The 19,301-nt window shown below is 38.9% G+C and overlaps 1 protein-coding gene across 1 annotated transcript; it reads right to left on the bottom strand.

Moving 5' to 3' along the window:
• Window positions 1-9,005: 9,005 nt before the first annotated feature.
• LOC127104348 (uncharacterized) lies at window positions 9,006-10,847 on the bottom strand. Its single transcript, XM_051041531.1, has 2 exons — window positions 10,214-10,847; window positions 9,006-10,132 (listed from the first exon to the last, which is right to left on the bottom strand). Exons 1-2 carry the CDS (start codon window positions 10,845-10,847, stop codon window positions 9,006-9,008), a joined length of 1,761 nt encoding a protein of 586 aa, XP_050897488.1.
• Window positions 10,848-19,301: the final 8,454 nt, after the last annotated feature.

Below are 19,301 nucleotides of genomic sequence, written 5' to 3'. Positions count from 1 at the left end.
TCTTTTTGTATATCATAAAGAAACCTCCATAAACCGTCTTTTCATCTTCTTCACTGAGTTCACTATCATTCCATATTCATTCCGAGTTGTGTGGTGTTCATCGTTCATCATCTTCGCAAGGGTTAAATTGTCAGATTCAAATTTCATATGTTTAAGATTAAGCTCTACCGTTACTTCCATAGTCGTTTTAAGGGCCAACACTTCAGCTGCGAGCGGAACATCGTTTCCTCTAATCCTTGTGGATCTTGGCATGATGATTTTTCTTTCTGATTTCGAATAATAATATTTATCCCCCAGAAAACATCTTTGAGGCATGCATCTGAGTTGCCTTTAAGCCAACCAGTATTAGAAGGTACCCATCTATTACTTTCTGGTTTTTTATTGTCACTTGTCATATTTATGTAGTTGATTGTGTGCATGTTTTCCTGTGCGTTATCTTTTTTAGCTCCCTTGTCAATCGCATTTTCATACGTCTTCTTCTTCAGGTACCTTTGATCTACCTCTTTTTCTCTACTATTAGTATTATTGTGAATCTGCATGTTCATCTTTTGACCTTGTTTCATCTTTTGCATGTCTATTTTACCTTGAATCTTCTTGGTTTTGATATTGCTCAAGGTGGCTTTCCTTATTCGTATGGGAGACGTATTGGTTGCTTCTTTGATTGTTGGGGTTTGAGGAGGTATCACTCATGTTGTCTTTATTTGTCTTTTTGTTTCTATGATTGATTTCTTTTCTTTGACTATGATGTATCCTTCACAAGGAGGGCTTTGTTAAGAATTATACATAACATGAACCTTTTTATATGGGGGCTTGCTCTCCCACACTCTTTTCCATAATCCCTTGTCCCTATCTCTTTTAGAGTTTTCTATCTCCTGGCTTCCCTTCCGGGAAATGCTATTATAATATCCAGTCTTAACTGAATAGTGGTCATATTTACTTGCCTTCCAACTGAGCCAATCCTCTTCTTCTAGGTTGGTGAGGGGAATTTGTGAAATATTAGTCTTGTCTTTGGGTATGAAATTAGCCTCAATTATAGTTTGGTTTCAACAACCTTTTTCCAAATCAATGAGGTCCCTGACTCAAACAATCATTATATTCAAGGAATATTATGTTAGGACTTTAAACCTACATTGGTTTGGGATCCAGTTATCTTCCTAAACTCTAACATTTTTTCCATTTCTTATATCCTAGCAATTGCCCTACTTAATGATACATATGCTTTGGTGCAAGCTTCTCCAAAGATAGCTAGGTCTTCAACATATAATGGCTTGAAGGATGTCAGGTTTAGGGTAAATTTAATTTTAAGGATTTTAGCCACGAAAGAATTTGGCTTTATCAGCAATGTCCAAATTTATTTAGCCAACATGGCTTTGTTAAATTCTTGCAGGGTTCTAAACCCTGGCTTTTCTTCCAACTTAGGTTTGTAATGATACTTTGTCATTGCATATTTTCTGTCGAAGAAACAAAGAAACACAAGTCGAAGATGGTCAAATTTGATGAATAATGGCCAAAGCACAGAGCAAAAATGACCAAGTATGAAGAATTGGGGACTTAGAGAAATTTAACTAAAAAGGGAACAAAAGCAAGCAAGCTACTTAAATAAGCACGTGTTGAATCACGTGTGCGCGCGATAGAAAAGAGGAAAAGTGGCATCGTGTTGCATCGCGCACGTGGAAGAGCTGCCAAGGCAACATCGCGGGCGCGATGCAGTCTATTGCACGTGCAATAGGCCTTTTCTAGGTAATTTCTAATGCATTCTAGTATGATTTTATGGCTATAAAAAGGCAGACTTTGGACTTTTATAGGTGTGCTGCGATTGTAGACTGGAGAGGACGATTTACAACACCGGAAGTGAGTTTGGGAGCGTATTCGGAGCCATTGGAGACCAGATCTTCAAAGATTCTTATGCAATCGTATTCTTATTAATTGGTATTGTAATTTTATTTGTATAAGTAGCTAAACACTCTTAGGTTAGGTTTTGTCTGATGAACATGTTGGGACATATGCTTAATTTGATGTTGGATGAATTATCTTAGTTATATTTCTACTTAATTGTTTTTTTCACTTAAAGTGCATTATTTGAGATACTATGTTAATGTGATTATGGACGTATAGGGAATAATAACCCTTAGCCTATGCGTCTGATCTAGGGAAATTATTGTACTTACGCCGGTTGAATAGGGATAAGAGACCTCGAGTAGTGGCTTTAGAGTTAACATACTGTAGCATCGCCTGATTTCACTTACGTCGGTTGAATAGGGCTAGGAGACCTCTAGTAGGAATCAATGAGCTATACACCAAGGGATTGGGTATAGTGGTCTTGTTAACTCGTCGTGGGAATATAATGACGCTTGATTTATGTAATGCATTAGACATCAACGAGGGAGAAATACGGGATTCTAGGAAAAACATGACCATTTTCTCTAAATTGTCAGAACACTTATTTTATTTTCACATACAAACTTGAACATGTCCAACCCAATTGTTACTTTTTATACTTGCACGACTATTTCTTTATTAAATAGCAGTCCCTGTGGATTCGATACTCTTTTTATTAATGCGACATTATTGGTACACTTGCAGAGAAATCATCAACTTTTTGGAGCCGTTGTCGGGGATTGTTGATAATTTCAATAAGGAAATGCTTGTGCAACATTTTGCTTATTTAGTTTTTGTTTTTCTGTCCTCGGAGTTGGCATGTCTTGGATGGCTATGACTTTGTCATGATCAATTTCGACTCCTCTCTGGCTGACTATGAACCCCAATAATTTCCCCAATCTGACTCCAAAAGTTCACTTTGTAGAATTTAGATGTAACTTGAACTTCCTCAGTCGATCAAATAACTTTTACAGGTTAATTATATGATCTTCTTTAGTCTGTGATTTTGCAATCATAACATCAATATAAACCTCTATCTCTTTGTGGATCATATCATGGAAGAGTGTCACCATTGCCTTTTGGTACGATTCCCTAGCATTCTTATCTCCGAAAGGCATTACCTTGTAACAGAAGGTGCCCCAGGGAGTGATAAACATGGTTTTCTCCATGTCTATAAGAGCCATCTTTATCTAATTATAACTGGAGAGATCTGCCCATGAATGAAAAGACCGAGAATTAAGCGGTGTTGTCTACCAGTATGTCAATGTAAGGTAGAGGAAGTCATTTTTAGGACTTTCTCTATTTAGATCTCCGTAGTCTATGCACATTTTGACTTCCCCGTCTTTCTTTAGGACTGGCACAATGTTAGCAACCCATTGCGGAAATTTTGGAATGACTAAGAATCCTGCATCGAGTTTCTTTCTGACTTCCTCTCTGATTTTTAGCCACATGTCTAGTCTAGTCCTTCTCAATCTTTGTTTGACTAGAGGACACTCTGGTTTAAGTGGTAGCTTGTGAAGGAGAAGGGCGATCCAAAGCGCAGCGGAATTTAAAATTTCACCTTTAATTATCCTTACGAATGGGCATGATCAGTGATAGAATTGTTACCTCTTGTGGCAATTGTAACCTTTGATGCAGATCTACGGAGCGATCACGAACGTTGAACGATGACAACGCCTCTACTCAGTCCACACGAACGGATTCCTTCAATCTCAGTGCTAGCTGCTACGAATGAAGGCTTTGAGTGAGTGAGTGAGAGAGAGAGAGAGAGAGAGAGAGAGATGAAATTGCAACTGCTAAATGCTTCTACGCAAGGGTTCTATTTATAGAACCACTTGTGTGGGCTTCAAGCTAAAAAGCCCACTTAAGTGTATGTGGCCCATATCTTATAATATGCCAAATTCACTTAAGCGCGTGGTACCTTACCATATTTCGTATTCTACTTAAGTACACCGTACCTTATGATGTTCTACAATTCACTTAAGTGCACCGTACCTTAAGGTGTTCCTTAGTTACTCTATCTCTCATCAATCCGTCCTTTGTGTGTGACCCTGTAGGTTTTCGCGGCATTGGCAATTATATTAAATCACGTATTTAACATAATAAACAGTGAGCGGTATCTAGCAACACATCACTGCTACCCAAGACACGAAAATGTCATGGGATCTGACAAATCCTTCTGTGATAATACTAATTTGCACAATTACCCTTTTGCCTTTTGTCTATATTGAACATAAGGCATAGACCGTGTCATCCTTGTCCAGTTCAATATTGGGCCCATAGACATTTATCCTGTTACGCAGGATGGGCAAATTTCATCTAGGTCACTCATGTCCCTTAGCATGCTTCGTGGAGTATCCATCGACTGTCTTTATGGTCATCCAATTACGGACAACGTTTGATCAGCAATAAGGCACTCGACTTTACATCTAGGGTCTATAGTGGTTTCAGGTCGAAGGGTGGTATACACCATTATCACCATGAGAATAAATTATGATACTTTGCATAACATTTTATATAGTATTCTCATAGCGGGTCAATCCAGTATAAATATTACTCTTAATATTCATACATATGTTTAAGACTTGATAACTCCTTATCCATGATCCATGAGATGTGATCATTAGTCTATAAACATAATAGTCTTCATGCTTTAATGTTATCTCACTTCACAATAAAGCTCGACTACGGATACTTTAAGAATAGTGTCCTTATGTTTAATGTGATCTCATGATTAAGTCATACTTGATATATTAAACGGACTAGCTATTCTAGGGACTTTATTAAACAAACATAATAAAGAAAAAGCCTTTTATTATTAATAAATAATTCGATACAAGTACCAAAAGTATTGGCCTCTAGGGCTTACACCAACAGCTTGTGTATGACAATGTATGTGTCTAGTCCTGGCATGTCTTGATATGACCAAGCAAACACATCTACATACTCATATAAAAGCTCGACCAATCTTTTCTTTATCTTATCATTTAAGGCAGTGCCGACCTTAACCTCTTCCCTGTTTTCTTTGGTTCTCAAATTGATCACATCCACTGGTTTCCGATGAGGTTGAATTTCTTTGTCCTCTTGTCGCAATCGTCATCATCGCCCTCTTCCGCTTGGTTAATCGGGAATTCAAAGTCGTAAGGGATTATAGCGGTGTTGTTTTCAATAGGTTCATTTAATCTACACGAGGAAGATTTTTGCTTATTATTATGTTTTGGAATGATGTGATGAGAGTGTATGAAAGATTTATTGCCATTTTTGAAAAAGAAAACTTAAAATGAGAAGAAAAACATCTTCATTGAAAATAAAAATGCAAATTTATTCATAAGTAAGTTGGTAAAACAAAGGGAGGTCCTACAAAGCTTATCCATTTGCCTTGGGCGGGGCAAAGGACTTATTATTATTATTTAAAAGAAATAGTAAATTACTTCGAAACGAAAATCACCTCAGGAATCTCGATGACCTTCCAATACTGATCTTGAGATATGGGGTACATAGGATGGCTATAGAAGAAAGGTGGAAGATAAATGATAAAGATATTATGGTGAGGACGGTATGATTTTTTTTTTGTGTAATTTTGGAATGGTTGGTTTGAAGATGAACAATGGTGATTTGTGTATTTTTTTTTATGTTTTTTACATATTGATCATGAGATATGGGGTACATAGGATGGCTATTTTGTTTTGTCTCTGTTTGATGTTTTTCGTGTATGAGGGGGAATGGTTTTGTTTACTATAAGTTTATCAAAATATGTGATGGAATGGGTGTGAATCTTGTATTTTTCTAGAAAAAATCAAATTCATGTGAGGGACTTTTGGAATTGGGGTTGTACGTGTTTTTTGGTCCCTTTTGTGAACTTTTCCATTCCATTTTATAGTAAAAATTGAATTAAAACAAAACAAGAAAAAAAGAAAAGAAAAGGGATGATAATTGGGATTTTTATTTATTCAGATTTTAATAAGTGATAACAATTAAAATTATTTATTCGTAGATTAATACTATAATAACAAATTATTATTTTACTACTTTTAGATTTTTTTTTTATTTTAAACAAGTTTAAGATTTTTTAAAAGGAACGGTGAAAATTTTAATAATAAAATTATAATCTCTTTTTTTAAAATAATTTTTGGATATTTTTCTAGATAAAAGTTTTAAAAAGTAAAAAAATAATTAATTTTAAAAATGCATTTTATATAAAAAAAAGAAGGAAAATTAATAAAGAAATAAAAGAAAAACACAATTTTTTGATTTTTTTGTGATTTTTGCAAATAAAAATAGAAATAAAGTTAGAAACCAATAAAACAGAAAATGTACTAAAAATGAGATAGACATGACTTAAACTCAGGACCTCTCACACTTGTGCCTCCTTATACTCACTCTACTACCAAGTGTGTCATTTCATTTATTTGAAATAAAGTGGCACTAGAAAACATATGTAGGGTGGGTAAAATTTGGGATACGACACCATCTTGCATCCTCTTGGATGAATGGCACATTCTTCACAATCCTCATGGTGGGCATTAATTAGGCCAACTTCCACTAATCATGTGTGGAACGCTGCCAATGAAGTCTTGACATCATTGATATCTTCAATCACATACCAACCAGATGCTTCTTCAATAGCATTCACAGTAGAATTTCCATGTATGGAAAGAGGATTGTTCTTCACGTTTGGCCTTACATCCTTGAAGGTCAACACCTTACTATCAATCAGCTCCTGCACTTTATGCTTCAAAGCATAACATCCCTCTAAGTGATGTCCTGGAGCATCCTCATGAAAAGAAGAATGGGCATTTAGATTGTACCATGGAGGTTGAGGATAAGGTGGATGACCCAGAGGTCTAGAAACTACCAGACCCTTCTGAAGTAGAGAAGGATAGAGCTTAATGTATGTCATGGGGATTGGATTGAAGGTGGTTATACCCTTTTGTCCTATATTCTGATTAGGAGCATTTTAATGGGGAGCTTAAACTCTCGGTTATTGATAAGTTGGTGATGCAGCCGCTTGTTGATATGCAGGAGCAGCCTGAGTATTACGATAGACTGGTGCAGGTGGTTGATTGAAAGTTGGCGTGATTTCTGCCACATACAGTTGCTGAGAAAATTGTGTAGGGTAGGCTTATTGTTGATATACAAATTACGAGTGTTATTTCATTCTCGAATGGTTTCTTCTTTGACCACCAGACAAAAAATTAGCTCCGCCTTCTTTCTTCTTTTGGAAACCTCCTAGAATCTTCTTATCATTGTTATTGGAGGTTCCGGAAGCATATACAATTGTCGTTCTTCATACCATGCTCAATTCACAACCACAAGTTCAGAAAAGCATAAAGAAACCTACCATCTTCTCATAAAAGGCAGGTTTCATCTTGTCCATGAATAGTTAGGCAAGCTCCTTCTCAAGAGGAGGCGATTCAACCATAGAGACCAATTCTCCCCACCTTTGTGCGTACTCCTTAAAACATTTTTTATCTTTTTGGGACATGTTCTACAGTTGCCTCCTATCTGGTGCAATATCCATATTATATTTATAATGGATTACTAAGGCGTTAGATAGATCCTGAAAGCATCAGATTCTGCTTTGGTCAAGACTCAAGTACCATTTGGAAGATGCACCACTTAGACTGTCCTGGAAATAATGTATCATCAGCTTGTCGTTTTCAACATGTGCGCTCATCTTGTTATAGTACATTATGAGATGACTCTTGGGGAAAATGTGGACTCTTATATTTTGAAATTCTAGTAACAGACTATCGATGTTACACTGGATGTTGTGACATCCAATTCTGCGCAGACAGGTAGTGTATGCAGAAAGTAGACGTAAAAGGCAGTAAATGACACAGAGAATTGTTTACCCAGTTCGGTGACAAACACACCTATGTCTGGGGGCTACCAAGCCAGGGAGGAAATCCACTATAAAAGGTATTAATTCAAGACTTAAACCACCAGTTTAATCCTATCACTTAAGACCTACCCAATGCAATTTCAATCTAAATTAAGACCTTAGTACCTACTCACTCCCCATCAATCACAGCAGTGATTACAACCAATAAGAATTTTAAAGTTGATGGTGAAGATATACTTCAAACAACTCTTTATTGTGCTTAAAAGCTTTAATCAAGAAACATAGCACTCACGCTTAAAAGCTTAGAGTGACACAACAATTACAACTCAATAAACACCATAGTCCAATACAATCATCTAGGTGATAATTGCTTGGCTCACAAGTAAAACCTAATCCAAGACACAATCAAAGTACAACAGTGATATATAATGATATATTAAATTCTTCACGCTTCAAATCACTGAGTTAAATCCCTTAGCTGCTGAAAGTAGGATTGCCATCCTTTTATAATGCAGTACTTGGGCCTTGTACTTGAATTTCCTAAAATTAAGGTTAAGCAAGTTAACCTAATTTCCACACATTAGGGTGCTAACAAATAGGCTATATGCTAGGTCTCTTAATTTTAGCACAGCTGTTAGTTTCCTGAATTTTAGCACAGCTGTTAGTTTCCTGAAAATCAGCCTGAGATAAATACTGAAACATAACAGAGAACTTAGCCTAAACTTTAACATCTGCTGTTAGGGATGAATGTCATAACATTCAGTTTGACATCCAGAAAATGTTGTCATGAATGAATGTCATAACATTCAGTTTGACGTTCAGTAAATCCTGTATTAGCTAATCCTGCAGCATACTACTTAAGCATGTCATGACATCAGTCAAGACATCTAAGTACAGTAAGTGTTTTAACATACAATGCAGCCAATCAAAAACATCTACAAACTCCCCCTTTGGCAAATTTTTGGCTAAAACAACTTGGCATCACAACAGAGTTCACAGCAGCGGAAAGCACACATCCAAGCAGAGACTCAAATTAGCTAATACACTTAGCAAACATAGAAGTTAAACTTCAAACAGCAGCAGCACAAGTGAAGATCAAGCAGAGAGCAAACATCAACATAACCTCTAGTTTAGAGGACCTTCAACTTGAAAGAAATCTGTTGTCCTGGGGTACAAGTGTTACTCCCCCTTTTTGTCAAAAATGTTGCCAAAGCAACACTTAATATTACAGACCCAAAAAAAAACAAAAATACAAGCAATTATCAGAAACACAAGACATGTTCTAGTCATCTGACTCAGAGTCAGCATCATCATCTGTGCCATCTTCAGGACTGGCATCTGCTTCTCCCTCTTCACCTTGTCTTTCAGCTTCTTCTGCAACAGCAGCAGCTTCACCAAATTCTCCACCATCAGCTAGCACATCACCTTTAGTCATCTCCAAAGAGCTAATCAATTTTTCCAACTTCAGCTTCCTTGCCTCTAATTCCCTGCAGGTTTCTTTGAGCATTGCAATGACAACAACTTTGCCTGGCTGATTGCTTACACGTGATGTCTCACTTGATGTCATAACAATGTCAGGGACATGGGTACCTAGGAACAACTTATGATTGAAAGCCATAGGTCTGTCTCTTTTCTTCACAGAATCATTCTCAGTTATGTTTGGAAACTGATTCAAAACAATACCACAGATGAGAGAAGGAAAGGCTATAGGACCCTTCACACTGAAGCTTCCTGCATGCTTCAAAGTTTGATCAAATATATAGGAGCCATAGTCAAATTTGGCTTTGGTTCCAACAACATATATAAACTTTCCAAGCATTACAGCAACTGTAGATTTATGATTGGTGGCCACGCAGTTAGCAACTCCAATCTTGTGCAGCATTGCATACTTGACACTCAGTTTACTTGCCACCAATTTTCCTTTGAGTGGCCACTTCCTTACCTGATTAGCAGTTATGACTTGACAGATTTTGTTGTTAGTCACCTCAAGCTCGGGTTGAGCTTCATCAGGCCTTCCCAAATACTTGTTGATCACTGAAGGAGAGAAATTTATACACTTGCCTCTCACATACACTTTCCTGAATTCCTTAGACTTGCCATCAGCACATTCTTCAGACAAATTAACAATAAATTCCTTTACCAACATCTCATAGCACTTTGAGAACTGAGTCACAGTCTTCATTAAACCAGCCTCTTGAATAAGGTCCATAATATCCTTACAGTCTAGGACATTCTGAGCTAATTCCCTTTCCAAAGCCAGCCTTTTCTGATAAACATATTTCCACCTGTTTACACTTGAAGCAAAATGAAAAGATATGTTGTGAATTGGTACCTCAGGGACACTAGCTGCAAGCTTGCTAGTGGTTAGCTTCTTCTTTGACAGAATGTCAGAGACATTATAAGGAACATCTGAGTCAGACTCAACAACAACAAACTTGGTCTTCTTTTTCTTGGGCACCACTTTGCTCCAAGATTTGTTTGGACCATGACCTTTCCTCTTGAGGGAACTCTCGACTGCCACCTTTGTCTTGGAAGAGGTTGGAACATCAATCTTCTTTCTGGGGGACCTTTGAGCCACAGTTTTCTTTTCTCTCCTAGTCCTAACCCTTTTGGCTATGCTAGGGAGAACTGAGGACAACACCTCATTATCAGAAAATTCCTCCAGGTCTACTGTTTCAGCCTCACAGTTAGGGTTGTCACTGACATCATGAGTGACATGAACTTCCTCACTAGCCACATTATCTAAGGGTTTTTCAACATTTGACTCCTTATGAGCATCAGTTTGCTCAACATCATCAGAGATATTCTTTCCTAAAGATTCAGTATTTTCTTGATGAGCAACACTATCAGGTTTAATAGTGTTTAAGGGAATGGAAACCCCAAGGACCTTAAGATTTCCAGACACCATAGTGGCAATGGCATTGTGAACATACCTGGAACCTTCTTTGGTTCGTTCCTCAAGAGCGATGGCTGAGGAGAAGCCTGATACAGTTTCTTTAGGTCTTCTTGCATGTGGGGTATTCGCAGAGTCAGCAACAGGATCTTCTCTGTTAGGGTTGCTTGGTTCAGCGCTAAGAGAACAAGGCATGTTCTTGGAAGGAGAAGAGTTGGATTGTTGAGACATGATGAGTATCTTAGAGACGAAATGAAAAGTTTCTCTGAGAGGATGCTTGTGTGAATGAAAGTTGAAAAGATGGAAGAGGTAACGCTTGTTACAAGAGTAATAGCTATTATCTGTTGACCAATCAGAGCACAATCTCAATTGTTTAATAATTTGAAATATTAAACAGTAAATTCCTAACATCATTAGTTGCTATAATTCCTCAAAAAGACATATTCCCAACTTGCCCCTTAAATTTTCAAACTGAGTAGCAACCAAAGCCTTTGTAAATATGTCAGCAAGTTGTAGTTCAGTTTCCACATGTTCCAAGGTAATCACTTTGTCTTCTACCAGATCTCTTATGAAGTGGTGTCTAATGTCAATATGTTTGGTCCTGCTGTGTTGGATAGGATTCTTTGGCATGTTGATGGCACTGAGATTGTCACAGAACAATGTCATGACATTCTGAGTGACATTGTACTCAGTCAGCATCTGTTTCATCCATACCAGTTGGGAACAACTGCTTCCAGCTGCTATGTACTCAGCTTCTGCAGTGGATAATGATACACAGTTCTGTTTCTTGCTGAACCAAGATATGAGATTGTTTCCCAAGAAGAAACATCCTCCTGATGTGCTTTTTCTGTCATCGGCACTCCCAGCCCAATCAGCATCACAATACACAAATAAGATAGGCTCAGAGCCATGAGAGTAGAGCATACCATAATCACAAGTCCCATTAATATACTTGAGAATCCTCTTGACTTGATTTAAGTGACTCACTTTGGGTTCTGCTTGGTATCTAGCACACACACCAACTACATAGGCAATATCAGGTCTACTAGTAGTTAGAAATAGTAGGCTACCTATCATGCTTCTATACAAGCATTGATCAATACTAGAACCTCCTTCATCAATAAGCAGCTTTGGGATTCCTCTAACTGCTTCCTTGGATATGATCTTCTTCATTCCTCTTAAATGAAGGTGTCCAAGTCTTCTATGCCACAGCTTCACTTCCTTTTCTTCCTTGGCTAAGAAGCACATTGAGGAGTAGTTTGAGACTTTAGGTTCCCATAGATAGCAGTTATCTTTGGATCTGGATCCTCTCATAACTTCCTTATTTTCTCCATTTGTCACAACACATTCTTCCTTAGTGAACTGTACATTGAAGCCTTGATCACATAGTTGGCTTATGCTAATGAGATTAGCAGTTAGTCCTTTTACTAACAACACATTATTCAGTTCAGGAACTCCAGGACTGTCCAGCTTACCAACACCTTTGATTTTTCCTTTAGCTCTATCACCAAAGGTCACATAACTGGTAGTATGAGGTTGTATATCTACCAATAAGTTATTCATCCCAGTCATATGTCTTGAGCAACCACTATCAAAATACCATTCTTCTTTGGTAGATACCCTTAGAGATGTGTGAGCTATTCTAGCAACCCATTGTTGTTTCTTGATAGGGGCATTATGCTTAGGTGCCTTCTGCTTAGGTCTGACTTGAGGGGTCTGGTTAGGATAACCATGCAACCTGTAACAGAAGGGTTTTATGTGACCAAATCTTCCACAGTAGTGGCATTTCCATCTTTGAAATTTCTTCTTTCGATGGTTAATCCTCCTGTTTCCATGATGTTGTGACATTGGTTGTGACTTTTGCTTGATTTTCTGAACTTCAGCCTTTGAGCTTTTGAATTCAAATGAGGATTCCTTAACAAAGCCTAAACCAGACATGGTTCCTGATTTCTGTCCCACCTTTAGAATTTCTTCCAAAGTGTCAGTTCCTTTATTCAGCATTCTGTCGCATCCGCGAAAAACAACCGGCGGGCTGAAACAAAAACAACACAGAGCCGCCACCGTGCGTTATTTATCCCAAAGAGGGAAAGGAAACACTCGAAGTAAACCTGGGAAAAGCATGGTCTCGCGACCAAAGAGAATGGGATCGGGAGTCGGTTATGCGAAGGGAAGGTATTAGCACCCCTACGCATCCGTCGTACTCGACGGGATCCACGCTCAAACGATAGAAAAAGGTTGCTAAAACAAACATCACACACACACACACTGAAGACAACACAGATGGGAAAAGGGGGAAGAGGACTCGCTAGGATATCGCATCCTATGCCTACGTATCTCGTCTGGAACGAGAATCAGAGCTGCCGTAGTTCGGCTCACGCACGCCAAACAAAACACACACAAACACAGGCAAACATGGAACCCGAATGCCAATCGCTGGACTTACATCGGCTTCCGAACCAAACAAACCCACACTGGAAACCAGATGCCACTTGATGGACTTATACCGGACTCCAAGCACACAACAAGAGGATACGGAATGCCAATGGTTGGGCTTACATCCATCTCCTACAGACACAAGAACAAACAAGCAACAAGTTACTAAGGAGTCGGGAACTCGAGCCTAGCAACTGTCAAACAAACACACACAAAAAGAAAAAGGGTGCCCGGAGAGACCTCGCACGGTCTCCTGCCTACGTACCTCATCTGGTATGAGGATCAGGGCGACGTAGTTCCCCTGAACGGGAAAGAAATTCTAACCAGATACAAAGGGAGACACACTACTAGGGAGCTGTACTCGAGCCTAGATGTTATCATGCATATCATTGCCCTATGTTATGGTTTCTATCCTAACTTGCACAGGCAGCAAGCTAATCCTAAACAGGCAAAGCAATCAAAGAAAACAATCACAAATAGCACACACTATATACAGACAGAGGTGGCTCAAACAAGGGTTAGACTGCCAAAGCAAGTCAACTGTATCAGGGTGATGTTAGCTCTTAACCCTGACATTGAGAGTCAGGGTGAAGCCAGATGAAAGGTGAGTGAGGGGTGTGCCTCACAGCTCTTATCCCTGGCCAGGGAGAGCTTCAGACAAAGAAGTGTGGGTCCAGAAAGTGGGAACCCTTCTACACTTATGACATTGACTCAACTATACAACTGTACAAGGATCTTGGGTTAGGATCCACAAGGCATCAACATGTGATGTGAGCCAAGGGACGACTCAACAGAAGAGCAGGAGATGGATTGCACATCTCTTGTGTCTGCCAATTGCCTTAATCAAGATCTTTTCCTGCTTGGGGACAAAAATAAACAAGCACAGGCATTGCCTCTTAAGGAGGACTTCAGACAGGTGCCTGGCCAAGTAACAGGCCAGGTCTTCCAGACTACATGGAGACAAGAGAGTCTACCTCAATTGGTTTATACAACCAAGCAGCAGCACAGCAAGTTCTCAAAGAACTATTAGCAACTAATGTACCTGAAATCAATCAAATACAGTCAGTATACCAATCACACAGTCAAAACAAACAGCATAAGAACCAACAGACAATGCATAATCAGACACATGTGCAAAGCACCATCAACTCAAGTGAGCCAAGCATCCTACAAAACACACAAGTTAGTTCACAACAATTAACCAAATTCAATCAACTTGAATTAACATCCTCAAAGCATTTGCTTCTTCAACCTGAAAATCACATCCAAACGTGAGAAACAAGACCACTAGGACAAGCCTAGGGTCAAAAGGAGATAAAAAATCCAAAACAGCAAGTGAAAATTATCCAAAATCACAATCAATCAATTTAGAAACAAATCCAATTGGTCCCATGCTCATATCATTCATCATTATCATTTCATGAACAAAATAACACAAAACATGCAATTTGCAACCTCAAAGGACCAAACAGAATGATCACACTCAAATCAATATCAAAACACTCCAATAAATTCCACAAAAATTCAAGTCTAAACAGAACACATAACATGTCAAGCATATCAAATTTCAGCTTATTTGGATCAAAGGGAGTAGGTCAATGAAATTCAAAAAGTCCAGACAAGTTCAAGCAAGCCAACACAAGGCATCAAACAAGCATCAACTTCCACCAATCATAAAACAGTGACAAAACATGATAAATGAATGGGATCAAAGCCAAACTTTTCTATAAGGTGTCCACAATGCACATACCAAATTTCACATCCATCCAATTAATGACCAGAATTTAACAAAGTAAATACAAACATGTGTCACAAAAAATCAACAAATGACCAAACAGGGGAGAAAATTCCAATCAAATAGGAAATGCCATCAATAAATCCAGAAAAATTCACATGTGTGCTCAACATCCATATGTTCAATCATGCAAAAATTCAACTCAATCCAATGTCCCTAAGCACATCAAATAAAATCATGAAATTGCACTAAGCATGGTGTGACACAAATTGTCACACCTCTAATCAAAAAATCATATCTCATCAACCAGGGATCCAAAAATTGCAAACCACATATCAAAATCATCAGCAAAGAGTCTAGAACATGCACAAAAAATTTCAAGCCTTTCTATGGAAGCATCAAGATTTCACAAGCAAAATGGCATGGTATACACAAATTGGACACATTCAATCAAACCCTAGACAATTTATTTTTCCATACGTGCACAAAAATATTAAAAATCATCATAAAAAACTACACATCACAAGGAGAATGGTGAAAAAAGTCTCACCAAATTTGGACAAGAAATGAAGAACTTATGGATTTTTGAAGTTATGTGATGAAAATGAAATGAAATTGGAAAAAGAAAAATGAAATAATACAAATTAAATGATTTAGTGGCAATTTTGTAATATGAGCAAAGAAGTCCAAAACGCAGCCGTTTTCATTAATGCAGTGTCGCTACGCTATTGGTTACTGGTGGCGATAAACACATTTTCAAAACAAAGCCAAGGCAACGAAGATCAAACAGCTTCTGGATCGTGTTCTTCATCAAGAACAACAACAAATTTCCAGAAAATTGTCAAGAACATATTTCAACCAAAATGATCATGCCATACATCAATGTGTTCGTCTTTCAACCTAGATCATGGATATGGCAAGCATTTGACCTAACTCTAAACATATCAACCGGATCGAGCAAAAGAACAATTGAGCATCAAACTTAAATTCAAGATTTCTTCCTTAATACTCAACCAAATTCAACGATTCAAAGTTCATGCTACTCTACGTTGAAAGATCTATCAAAGCCATGTCACGATTTGAGAAATTAAGGAATTCGAAAATTTACCTTGTGATGATGGCAGTGATGAATTTGTAAGCTTCAAGGTCCAAAATACCAAAACAGAAGCAGCTTAATGATATGGAAGTTGAATGGAATGGATGCCTTAGCTCAACTATGCTCCAGTTTGAAGAATCACCAAAATGCCATGGACGAGCTTGCTTTCAACAGTCCAAATTCCACAATGTTTTTGCCTTGATTTTGTGAAACAGTCGTGCACAAGCCTTGGTAGGTGATGGATCCAACAAGAATGAGCAAAATTGATGAAGAATTCGATGAGAAATGGTGAAAAATGTGAAAAAAGTTTTGAGAGAATTGAGAGGTTTTTGGAGGGAAAGTTTGTTAGATCTGAAATTGTGAAAATGTGATTATGCTTTTCTGTTATGATTATCATTTTATACCATGCTCTAATCCACTTGCTAATCACAATTAACAAAATCAAATGAAATTAGCACAAATGCAACTTATGTGTAATGGCCAAAATATCCTTTTCATTATCAGTCAATGTAACAGTACCAAACCAGTTCAAACAAGTCATATTGGATATTTGGAATGTGTTGGAATTGGTCTTGTATGGAAATCACATGTATTTTGGAAATTCACCTTTTTTCCCACCAATTTTCAAATGGTTCACTTGAAAAATGACATTTTGCCATGATGATTTTTGATGAAATATGATGATGCATCATGAAAGTACATGTAAAATGTGGTTTGCTCAAAGAAAGATCACCCAATTTGGCCATTCCATGTGAAAGTTATGCCACTTTGAAATTCAACATTTTTGGAAAATGATTTGATCACAACTTGCCAACCACACATGAGAAATTCATGTTCTTGGACTTTTTGGAAAGGTGAGAGCAAGATCTACAACTTTCATGTTGGACAAAATTTCATTTGAAGCATTTTTGGACACGTAATTTTGAGGTGAAAAACTTTCCATTTTTGGCAGTTTTCAATTACAAGTCACTTTCTATTTTTGGAAAGTTTCCATCTGATTTGATTTTCTTCATTCTTGAAGTTTTAAATGTCAAATGAAACTTTTTCACACATGAAAGAAGTGTCTCTAACTCTCTCCCACCTCCAAATCCATAAAATCAGGCCCAGTTGGCCACAGTTGACTTTTCTGACTGATAGATGAATCTGGCCATGCACTGATCAAATTGAGCTTCAAACTTCTGATGAAATGGCTCAATGATGCAACCCTAGCTTCCATAAGCTCAATACAATCATATGATGATCCCCATATCCATTGAAAACCTCATCTCCTTGACAAGCCCTGAGTGGCCCAATGCAGATGATTAGGGTTGACCAGAGGTCAAAACCCCAATCTCAAGGAATCTGATCAAGCACGAGGAATCTCTTGGTGATGATAAAACCATGATGATGATGATGTATCATTTCAACCAAGATGAAGCTCAATCTCCTTGCCAAGCCCTGATTGGCCCTAATTTGAATCACACATCCTCAGATGATTAATGATCAGTCCATGAAACCTTAGCTTGCATCTTAACCTCTTTATCTTCTGATCAAGACTTAGGAGGATGACTTGTTCAATGTAGCCACATGATATGCAAAGATGCAATGACTAATGACCTACAAAATGATATGCAATATGCTAAGCTAGTCCCAAGAGAGGAGGGCAAATTTTGAGGTGTTACAGCTGCCCCTATTCAATCCACTGTGAACCTGTCGATATGAATAGCCTCGGCTTTCAGATGACCAGGATGAAGAGTGATTGAATACCAAGAACAGACGAACAATTTGCACTCTGATGGGAGAATAATTAGCAATGTCTGTCAGAATCGGCAAAGAAACAATCTTGAAAGAAGAATCCGTCTGGTACGGAGAAAGTCGGCCTGAATACCGAAACAGAAATATATGGATAACTAGTAACACAGAGATAACCAAGGCCTGAACGCCTCCCGTCAGTCTGAATACTGAACACCGGAATATGAGAATATTGATGTCGGTCTGAACACCGGAAGATTAGCCTGAACGCCACTTTGGTCTGAACACCACTTTGGTCTGAACACCACTTCGGTCTGGATACCGAAAAACTGGTCTGACTGCCACAAGCTGCATCGATCTAATTGTCGGAAGCTTCTTCGATCTGAAAATCGGAAACTGGCCTGAACGCCACCTCGGTCTGGATACCGCCTCGGTCTGAACACCGAACAACTGGCCTGACTGCCACAAGTACTTCAACCTGATCGTCGGAAACTTCTTCGATCTGAAAATCGGAAACTGGCCTGAACGCCACCTCGGTCTGGATACCGCCTCGGTCTGAACACCGGAAAACTGGCCTGACTGCCACAAGTACTTCAACCTGATCGTCGGAAACTTCTTCGATCTGAAAATCGGAAACTGGCCTGAACGCCACCTCGGTCTGGATACCGCCTCGGTCTGAACACCGGAAAACTGGCCTGACTGCCACAAGTACTTCAACCTGATCGTCGGAAACTTCTTCGATCTGAAAAATCGGAAACTGGCCTGAACGCCACCTCGGTCTGGATACCGCCTCGGTCTGAACACCGGAAAACTGGCCTGACTGCCACAAGTACTTCAACCTGATCGTCGGAAACTTCTTCGATCTGAAAATCGGAAACTGGCCAGAACGCCACCTCGGTCTGGATACCGCCTCGGTCTGAACACCGGAAAACTGGCCTGACTGCCACAAGTACTTCAACCTGATCGTCGGAAACTTCTTCGATCTGAAAATCGGAAACTGGCCTGAACGCCACCTCGGTCTGGATACCGCCTCGGTCTGAACATCGGAAAACTGGCCTGACTGCCACAAGTACTTCAACCTGATCGTCGGAAACTTCTTCGATCTGAAAATCGGAAACTGGCCTGAACGCCACCTCGGTCTGGATACCGCCTCGGTCTGAACACCGGAAAACTGGCCTGACTGCCACAAGTACTTCAACCTGATCGTCGGAAACTTCTTCGATCTAAAAATCGGAAACTGGCCTGAACGCCACCTCGATCTGGATACCGCCTCGGTCTGAACACCAGAAAACTCTTCTTGCCTGTCAGCATCGGCAGAGATAACAAAACAGTGATAAGTGAGTCGGCACGCATGCCAAAGACCCATGCTGGGGATAACACGCCACGAACCGGCTATTCTTTATTCCGCCCTAGCACACGAACACTTCGCGTTTAGCTGGGGATTATTCTTTCTTGTTTTTTCTTTTTTGGACCCCGAAAATTTCTTGATTAACATTCCCATCTCTGCTCGACAGAAACCCTTCCTCCAGTATCACACTACTGGGGAATACCTTTGATTCAAATTCATGATGCTAGACTCCTCGGAGTAACACCTTCCTCTTCGGGCACAACCACCTCTCAAACGATAACCACGGCTTGAGACTAGCTTTATGCTTGCAATATGATGCATGATTTATTTTTCCGCGTAATG

This window comes from Lathyrus oleraceus, chromosome 7 (genome assembly GCF_024323335.1).
Source record: "Lathyrus oleraceus cultivar Zhongwan6 chromosome 7, CAAS_Psat_ZW6_1.0, whole genome shotgun sequence".
Classification (NCBI taxonomy): Eukaryota; Viridiplantae; Streptophyta; class Magnoliopsida; order Fabales; family Fabaceae; genus Lathyrus; species Lathyrus oleraceus.
This window is presented reverse-complemented; position numbering and strand designations above follow the sequence as displayed.

What these genes read in the sequence shown, in the direction of transcription:
- LOC127104348 (XM_051041531.1), bottom strand. Translation starts at nt 10,847, where the DNA reads ATGTCTCAACAATCCAACTCTTCTCCTTCCAAGAACATGCCTTGTTCT. An exon ending in GAGTTCCCTCAAGAGGAAAG is followed by an intron (nt 10,133 to 10,213) that starts GTCATGGTCCAA and finishes AGTCTGACTCAG; the next exon opens with ATGTTCCTTATAATGTCTCT.